Source organism: Nannochloropsis gaditana (assembly GCF_000240725.1).
Source record: "Nannochloropsis gaditana CCMP526 unplaced genomic scaffold scaffold988, whole genome shotgun sequence".
Lineage (NCBI taxonomy): Eukaryota > Eustigmatophyceae > Eustigmatales > Monodopsidaceae > Microchloropsis > Microchloropsis gaditana.
Genome location: NW_005802965.1, coordinates 1 through 9,035, shown reverse-complemented (window position 1 = coordinate 9,035; position 9,035 = coordinate 1). Strand labels below are relative to the sequence as shown.

At 55.3% G+C, this 9,035-nt stretch overlaps 2 protein-coding genes across 2 annotated transcripts; one reads left to right on the top strand and one right to left on the bottom strand.

Annotated features, from left to right (window-relative positions):
* Window positions 1-3,457: 3,457 nt before the first annotated feature.
* Window positions 3,458-6,763, bottom strand: NGA_0694600 (protein phosphatase 2c; the record flags this gene model as incomplete). Its single annotated transcript, XM_005852736.1, has 3 exons — window positions 3,458-4,855; window positions 5,105-5,160; window positions 5,596-6,763. Coding segments are annotated over 3 exons (2,622 nt in total), but the record flags the coding sequence as incomplete, so codon positions are not given.
* Window positions 6,764-7,104: 341 nt separating this feature from the next.
* NGA_0694500 (putative protease) lies at window positions 7,105-9,035 on the top strand (the record flags this gene model as incomplete). Its single annotated transcript, XM_005852735.1, has 2 exons — window positions 7,105-8,164; window positions 8,320-9,035. Coding segments are annotated over 2 exons (1,776 nt in total), but the record flags the coding sequence as incomplete, so codon positions are not given.

Here is a 9,035-nt window from a genome sequence, read left to right as displayed (position 1 = left end):
GGGGGGAGAAATGGCGAGGGGGCGGGAGGGCAGGTGCACGAGGAGGAAGGAGCGGGGGGCGCGGAGGGCATGTAGGGAGAAGACTCAGTCGGGCATGCACCCGGCCTACGGGAAGCACAACTAAGCGAGAGGGAGAGGCGGCATGGACGTGGGGGGGCTAGGTAGCCGCAGGCCTCGAGCCCTTTTGCCGGAGATGCACACAAGAATCGTGATCCTGATGCGCCGCGAAAGCATACGTGTGATCGTGGTGTATTGCGTGAGGGATTCGCCGCCAACAAGCAATGGGATCCTATGCCCGCCCCGACAAGCGAACCTCAGAGCGTGCATCAGCCTCCTTTCGCGCCTGTCGATGAGTATTACCCTGTTTCTTTTTAATCGTTACTTCCTTCCTAGCACGTACGTATGGATTGGTACACTCCTACGGTAATGACCATGGTCATATCTTCATATGCCATTTGGGCGCCTTTCTTGGATGCGAGGACATCCGGAACATGAGATGGGAAAGCTGCCGATCGATTCCCCGCTTGCCCAACCATTCACCAGCTCCCTCCTTACGCGGGTCTCCTGCGCGACCATGTCCCTGCCCCTTGCCTCTCCACGAGGTGAGCAATTGCTGTATCTGCAGCTGTGCGTCCTGCAAAGTTGCCATCAGATGAAACGGCTCTTCGCCCTCGGGCCCTTCACGACCATCGCACTCTCTTCGTGCAGGAGACCGCTTGAACGCACCCACATCTGCAACAGCCGATGCCGGTCCAACTCCTTTTTCAGGAGCGAAACGCGCCTCTAGCGTCCGTGGCGCCATCTGGGCTTGCGCCTGGAGGGACATCACGGACCTTTGTGCAGCTCTTAAATCTTGCGTGGTGCCTTCAAGCTGAGTCTCAACGCGGACCAGTTCCAAGGCTTTGTATGTCGCGTCCGCCTTGAGCGTTGATATGGTGGCTTGCGCCGTCGAATCCTGTTTGGCGCATCGCAGCACCAGGTCGTCGTATGTATACCGCAAAGCTTGAAGCTCTTGCCTCACGCGTTCCGCCTCTCTACAGGCTGCCTGTCGCTCTTCGCGGAGCAAGCCCCTTTCGCGCTCCCATAGCTCCTGCATAGCCACTTTCGCTCTCTTTTCCTCCGCCGCCGCTCTACTTCGCTCCTCGTCCACCCGCCTTTGGAGGGCCGCTTCCGCCTCATCCTTGACTTCTTGAAGCTGTCGAGTGCAATCCTCTCGGACCGCAAGCAGTCGTTGGATTCTTTCCTCCGCAACGGTGAGGGCGTGCTGTGTCGCGACGTGCTTCGCTTTTCTTTCCTCAAGCTCCTTCATTAAGAAGGCTTTATCAAGCGAAAGCATGTGCTGTCCGTGCATGGTCTCCTCGGTTTGTCGTTTGAGTGTCTCATTCTCGGCCCTCATGTTTTCCACCATCTTATTTTGCAGGTGGCACCCCTGTGCGCGGTCGGCAGCTTTTGTTTCCGCCGTGTGCATTCTTGTAACGAGATCATCGTGTAGTTTTCCCCTCCCTTCTTGATCTTGAAGTCTGGCTCGGGCATGTTCCAGCTGTTCTTTTAATGAGGAAAATTCAGCTTGCTGCCTTGAAGCTTCTCTTACCAGCCGCTCCTGCTCCTGCGTGTGGAATTCGAGCTGATCACAGAGGCGTATCACACGCTGCTGGGAGTTTTGTAGCATTTTTTTGGTTCTCTCGTGCTCCTGCTTTAGGGAAAATGCCCATGCGTTTGCAACGAGCTGAATGTGCTCAAGCCATGACAATTTTAATGGTCGATTATTACAGCTTTCTCGCGGAGGATCATCTTTTTTACTGGTCTCGTGATCGTTGAATTCTACCATGCCTTGCATGCCCTCATCTATAGCATAATTTCCCGAGTGTGGAGGCCGACTATACAGCCTATTGCGACACTTCAAGGACTCGTAGTGCGAATAAGGTATTTGCAGATCTCTAGGGCTCAACATAAAAACTTTTTCCAAAGTTTCTGAGGTAGATGTTGGTCCTGAATGGAAGCTATTTGTCCTTTCCCTCTGCAAATTCTGCGTACGTTCCTTCCCCTGCCCTTCGCCTTCAACATTCTGCTCTTCGCAATACGTAGAGTCAGCGCCTTCCTTGATAAGCATAGTTTTCCTTGATGTGAATTACACCCCAAATGTGTTGGAAGTGCATGCCGGCAGGGGAAAAGTGAGGAATATTAGCTTTCAAACGTTTTGCTGCTTTTTTCATCTTCGCAATGAGTAAAAATCAATTGGGAATCCTAAAGGTTTATTGTTTTTGAGTGACGACCACGTGCTTCCAGGACATTCAAAAACTCAGGGCGCTGTCTGGCAAAATTCCGGGCTTGCGGCCCATGAATGGAACATAATGTATGAGTATGTGTATCACTACTGGGAAGAACGCCGCTATACCCCGCCGAGCGAAAGGCGATGGGCCACCCGGCGAAACAAGGGGAAATAATTACCTTTTCGCTTTGCAGGAGAGTGTCCCTGGATTCTTTCACCCCACATGGTAGCTTCTGTACTCTATAATTCTTTTGCGTACCAGTAAGGGGAATGCCATTGCCGTAAGTGGCACAGGTTGCACGTGAGGGTAGAAATCATGCCTCGCCATCGGACTCCAAAACTTAGTAGCCGCTTTGGATGCGCGAGACATAGTTCCAAATTCAATCATAAGCGGATCATGTTGCACCGATTCTTGCTCTTTTGTATTTCAAGCTTCATCCCGTTCGAACTATACTTATTAAATCATCAGGAGAGACCAAACCTCCCCACGAATATACCCCTCCCTTCAAAGAGCACGCTTCTGGTTTCATTCTGAGTAGATGGCCATGATTTTTGCATACATGTTATCAGAACGCCGCCATAGTCTGGCCTTACCATTATGCGAGCTGGAGAGACCAAAAAATCATTCTTTCAAAAACTATGTCATTTTTTTGGGGGGGCTTCCCCATCACAATCGCATGACAACCTGTGAAAGTAACGCACGTGCGCCAACATGATGCATGCGGGAAATGATCTCTTCTTTTCCTATGACCCCTTTCCTTTTCGATATATCACTTGCCATTTGCTCATGACATTAACAGTCTACTAGGGTCACGCGAGTTTTTTTAAATCCTGTTATCATATACATGGTGTTCACCGGCTCGGGCGAGACAATTCGAGTCTTGCGTGGAAAGGTGGCAGGTCCGCATCATTGTTGGCGAACCAGCTTCATCATTTTCAACAGATATGGCATGGCTGCTTTCTTCGACAACAAAAATCAGATTGCCAAAAAAGAAGCAGAGTATCAATTTACTTAACGAGTTTGCTTTTTGTGGGCATCTCTGCACTTGCCTTTCACATAATGGTGCCACCCTCAAGGCGTCGTGACGCCTCAACATGCCTGCGTCAACTTTCACCAAAAATTCCGCACGTACTTTATCCGAGCGTTGACACTTGCTCCCCTAACTTCTCGACTCCTGATGTGCCCTCTTACCCCATCGCGGTTCCCCCCTCTCCCCACTCTTCCGGTGGTATGGTCGGATCGATGCTGGTGTCTACCTTGCCGTCCTGTGGATTGGCTGCCGCGCATTCAGGCTCCACCCCCGCCGCCCCACCCTGTAGCATGATGACAAGGGCAGTCATATCGTCGTGCTTGGACCGGCGCGATTTCCCCGGGGGCAGGGCCCTGAGTTCCTCCACCGTCATCCCCAAGTCCTTGGCGCGACACTGAAGGGCGTGCGCGATCAAGCGCTGGCTTACGTGCATGGAGTCCCCGTCCGCGATGGCTCGTCCTACGAAACGCACGGCCTCCTCGTTCGAACACAGGTCCCAGACGCCATCCGAGGCAAGGATGACAAACTCCGCACTTGGGTCGTCCAAAATGTCTTCATATACACGCACCTCCGGCGTCGCTGTGATGTAAGGCGGCGTATAGGGCGGGGCAATGTACCGGCCTGCGCTCGAGTCTGAGCGGTTGGGCCGACCGTTGAATTCCGAGTACTTCAGGTAAGCGTCCCCCAAAGCCCTGGTGGGCTGCAGCCGGCCTTTCACGTAGCACGCGTTGGCGTGCTTGCACTTGACAATGTCGGGCTCCCCGGGGTGCGCTTGTGCCAACGCCGAAGCTTCCTTGGGGAGTTTGGCGTTGTGGTCCTCGCTGAGAGCCACGGCGTGGTAGTCTCCGCCTCGGCCAGTCCCGCTGACAGGGGACGCTTTCTTTCCCCGCTTTCCACCGGCCGCTTTCTCCGTGGGCGGGGGCGACCGCTTCCCAATCACAGCCCTGCAGTCCCCCGCGTTGGCCACGTACAGGTGGTGGCCCTTGATCAGCACCGCCAGCGCGCAGGCACCGACCTTGGCTACATGACCCAAGCCAATTTCGAAGGCGTGGTGCACCTTGTGGATGACGCCCCGGTCTGTCCGTTCGAAAGCTCGAACCAAGGCTTTAATCACCTGCTCCGACTCGGTGCGGTGGCCCATGTTCGCCAACTCGATCTCCAGATTCTTGCTCAGGTGCACGGAGGCATACTCGGCCACCTGCCATCCCCCATGCCCATCAAAGACGCCGCAAAAGATGTCCCCGCCCACGATCTCCCGAATTTCGTGCCGGTCCTCGATGAATTCATTGCCCGAGTATGTGGACAAAGAGTACTTTACCCGTTGGGGACGCGCAGGCGGCCGGGCATCAAAAGTGCCAGCGTCTTGACGGGAGGGAGTGAGGGCGGTCAGAGTCAGGATAGCAGCGACGGCACCGGCAAGGGAGATGGCTGTTGAGGAGTTTCCATTCGTGCTGGAGTGAGGACCGTGATGATCGTAAATGCTGGATGATAATGAGAGCGCAGTATGCGGGACGGAAGAAGAGGAAGACGGAGGGGAACACAAGGCGCGCTGCTGCTGGGAGGGGGCAGGGGATAGAATGTGTCCGGCACGACGACAAGGATCAGGAAATGAGATAATCAAGATTCAAACAGCCAACAATATGAGAAATATCTTCCCATATCGACGCTTTAGACCCGATCATGACAGGACGGGCACCAAAAGCGGACTTACCCGTGTGAAAGAGCAGGCGGACAAATATGACGATGGCGATAAAACACGAGCAAAGCGCGGCCGGAAAAAAGTCGCAGGCTTACCCGAGCTTACCGGCGCAGCAAGCCGTATTGAAGTCGTCGATGCTTTCCGCATAATCCTGGCAATGCCTGGATGGGTGGGAAAATGATCCAATAGATGGTCTTGCACGGGAGGTCTGCTCTGTCGCTGATGATCGAGGAGTCGATCACGCCGTGGAAACGCACAGTGCACAAGTATGGAATAACTAGGAAACAAGTCGATGCCTGCATTTGCATGCATGCGTGATGGGATAGGGTAAAGGCTCTGGCTGAGTTGAATGAAGCAGGTTTCGCTTCGAGAAAAGGATATAGTCACGTGCTTGTGGGTGTTTGCAAGGGCGTTTTGTTCCTATACATATGACGAGGTCAAAAGCCAAGAAAGGGGGTCAGGACGAGCCAAAAGTCGAGTGAACTGCGGCAAAAAAACATGGAGCACGTGGCATTTTCTCCAGATTTTGCTTTTTTACACTTTCATTCTGTGTGAAACGTGTCTTTCAATTTCCCTTCCATATCATGATGGCGCACCGTGGAGGACCAAGCGCGTGTAGCATACATCGGCGGGAGGGCCGATTGAATCGATCATACCGACCACTGCATTGACATCTCGGTATTCAGATGTCCTCGTCGACAAACCCTCCTCGGCAAGTTGTGCGAATGTGACTTCTTTCCGTCTACTTTCCTTGCCAATCCACTCATGGCCCATGCGATGGAAATACCTAGTATCTCGGATCCGGAGGAGCACTCCGTCCACGCGAAGAAAGTAACGCAGAAGCACAAACCAGCACGTTGGCATGACGCGTACCTTGACGTTGAGCGAGACAACGCCGTGGTCATGCAGTTCGTCTTCGTACAAGGTGACATCGTCGTAGAACAGAATCGGCTGGTCCCGGCATTGCAGCAACGAGCGGTCAATGACGCTTGCGTCGGCCACCTCCCACTCCAGCCCTGCGCTCCGCTCCTTTCTCTCCTCCACGTCCAATAGGGTGTCGCAAGGATCCGCCTCCACCTTATCCCTCTGACCTCCCCCCCTAACCCTCCTCAGAAGCTCTCCCTCGTAGTCGGTCCCGAACACCCAGTCGTACCGGACCTGCCGCAAACCCGCCCCTAGATGACCCGCCGCCCATCTACTTGCTTCAGGCACTCGTATCACTTCTACCTTTCCTTTCTCATTTGTGTCAACGTGACGCTCAGCCCATGAAATGAGAGCGCCCGTGGTGTTAAACCGGAGCCAGAAATCAGTTGTCGCTGGGAGGGCACCGCTCCTCATTTCCTCCTTCGAGTCCCCAAGCACTTCCTCCTCACTCCTCCCTGGGATAACAGAATGTCTGAGCTCCAGAAAGCTTTTTCCAAACAGAATTTCGGGGAGTGGAATGAAATTATGGCCTGCGTTGCTCAGATCAGCTGGGTGGTCGCCCGAGGCAGAGGCCCCTTCTTCACCGATGCCACTTCTAGTGCTCTGACCAGTCGTGCTGGGACAGCCAGCGCCAACTTCAGAGTAATTTCTGGTGTCATGGCTCGCCATCATCATGGAAGCAGCGTCCGTGAAATGTACGCTCCAAAAGTGCGCAATGCGCTGTGTGAGCGCCTCCCTCTCTTGGTCACTCAGGATGGGCCGTGCCCGCGAGCATACTTGCCACCCACCCAGGTCAATCCTTGTACTATCTTCACTTTTCTCGACACTGGCTCCGTTACGCTGTCCAAGAGTGCAGGGTTTGTTAATATAAGGTCGCGAAAAGTATCAAGAGGGAAAATGCGAGGAACAACGCCATGAGGAGGTCAGAAAGAGGACATTCTCACCCGTAGGACGGCTTCCTCTGCAACAGTAGCACCTGGCATCGCTTGAGATCTTCAACAGATACCTACCACGTAAATAATTTGTGAGAAAGGAGCATGTTATGTTGAGCTCACGATGTGCGCCTTTTCACCCAGTCTTCGGTCTCCTAGTTCCGATCCGTCCGCCGGAAGACTTCAAGTGGCCGCCCTACCCAACTGTTCCATTTCGTGAAGCCAACACGCCTTACGCGTGAGCAGAGAATGCTAAGCCTACTCAAAATCCTCTACATTCTCGCTTTCTTGTCGGTGTACAGGATGTTGCCATGGCCGGGACGTGGACAAGGCCCTACGGCGACAAGAGCACCATCGAGCTACTCGACCCTCTTCCGTCTCTGTGCCGTATTACTGCTTCTGCTACAGTGCAATTTGAGGATCATTCATGCCAGGACCAGGCACGCCTTCTTGCATCCTCTTTCTGGGAGACGCCATTCTACCCGTCTTGGCTCGTTAGCCGGTACGACAGCCTTATCTGGGAAGGCTGTTACAGATCGTCAACCACCTCTCCCAACCACTCGCTCGGTGCCTCACCATCCTGTCCCTCAAGTGTTGGCACCGGCGGGCGGACGGGAGCAGTTTCTGGCAGCTTTGAATGCAGGCGCCGATCAGGTTTTCCTGGGGCTGAAGAATTTCAACGCCCGGGCACGGGCAGAGAATTTTTGTGTTGAAGACTTGAAAGAGTTGGTGCCCATGGCGCACAAATTCGGCATGCAGGTGCTCGTCACGGTGAATGTCCTCATCAAGGAAGAGGAGCTCGGGGTACTCATCGACACCCTTTCGGCGCTGGAAGAGCTGGAGGTGGACGCCATCATCGTCCAGGACCAGGCAGTCGGGGCCTTGGTGAGAGAATTCTTCCCCACCTTGCGCATCCATGCGTCCACTCAAATGGCCGTCCACAACCTCCAAGGCGTGGTCAAAGCCACAGGATTGGGGTACCAGCGGGTAGTGCTTGCGCGGGAAGTGACGGCCAAGGAGATGAAAGAAATCCGAGCAGGCGTGCCGTCCGGAGTGGCGGAGTTGGAAGCTTTTGTGCACGGTTCGTTGTGTTACTCCTACAGTGGCTTGTGTTTTTTCAGTGGAGAGACAGACGCGCGCTCAGGGAACCGCGGGGAATGCGCCTACACGTGTCGGCAGCCGTACACGCTGACGAGCGAGGACGGCATGGGCTTTCTGTTCTCCATGGCCGACTTGGACACCAGCCACGACTTGGACCTGCTCGCGGAGGCGGGCATCGACACCCTCAAGGTGGAGGGCCGGAAGAAAGGTGAGGGGGCTCGGGCCCATGCTGGACATTGGTGGACCCACATGTCTCTTTGAGCTTCCCTGTCCATCCGCCGCCCTTGGCTGCGAGTCGTCTGCCCGCAGGTCACGGCTTCCCCTTTCCCTTTCCCTCCTCTCTACTCCCTCCCGCTTTCATAGACGCCCAATACGTCGCCTCGGCGGTCGCCCTTTACCGGCGGCGCCTGGACCAGATCTACGCCCGCCCCACCCTCCGATCCCAAGCCCCCCCCGAGGCCTTCCAGGCCGCTGCTCAAGCCAGGCACACGCCCGACGCGGGCCTTCGACAGGACCTGGCCCTCTCCTTCCACCGGCGGACCACCTCCTTCTTCGTCCGAGGCCGGTACCACGAGAACGTCATCGACTTGGACAACGCAGGGCATTTGGGGGTCTTGGCGGGCCGCGTCCTCTCCGTGAGCAAGGACGGGCGGACCTTCAAGTTCTCCGCCCTGGTTGATTTGGAGCGTTACGACGGGATCAAGCTCTGCCCTCCTGCCCGCGCTTTTCACACCACCCCCCAACACGGCGATGCCCGAGCTGAGGACCGAGGCGTTCACGCCGCCCGGGAACGCCTGCTGCAGGAGAAGTACGCGAACGAACTTCCGGAGTTTTCTCTGCGTCAGTTCAAAGTGCAGGGCAGCAAAGCTTTCGAGGCGATGGCGGGGGCGACGGTGGAGGTGGAGGTGCCGAGAGAGGTGCGGCGCGAGTGGGAGCAAGGACATAACGGCCATCGCGCCATCCAAAGCGGGGATTTGGTCTTTCAGTCGCGCTCGAACCGGCTGAAGCGGCGGGTGCAGGCCTTGGCAGTGGTCCCAGAGAGCTACAAGGCAAGGAGCTGGACCAGTTGTGGTCCTCGC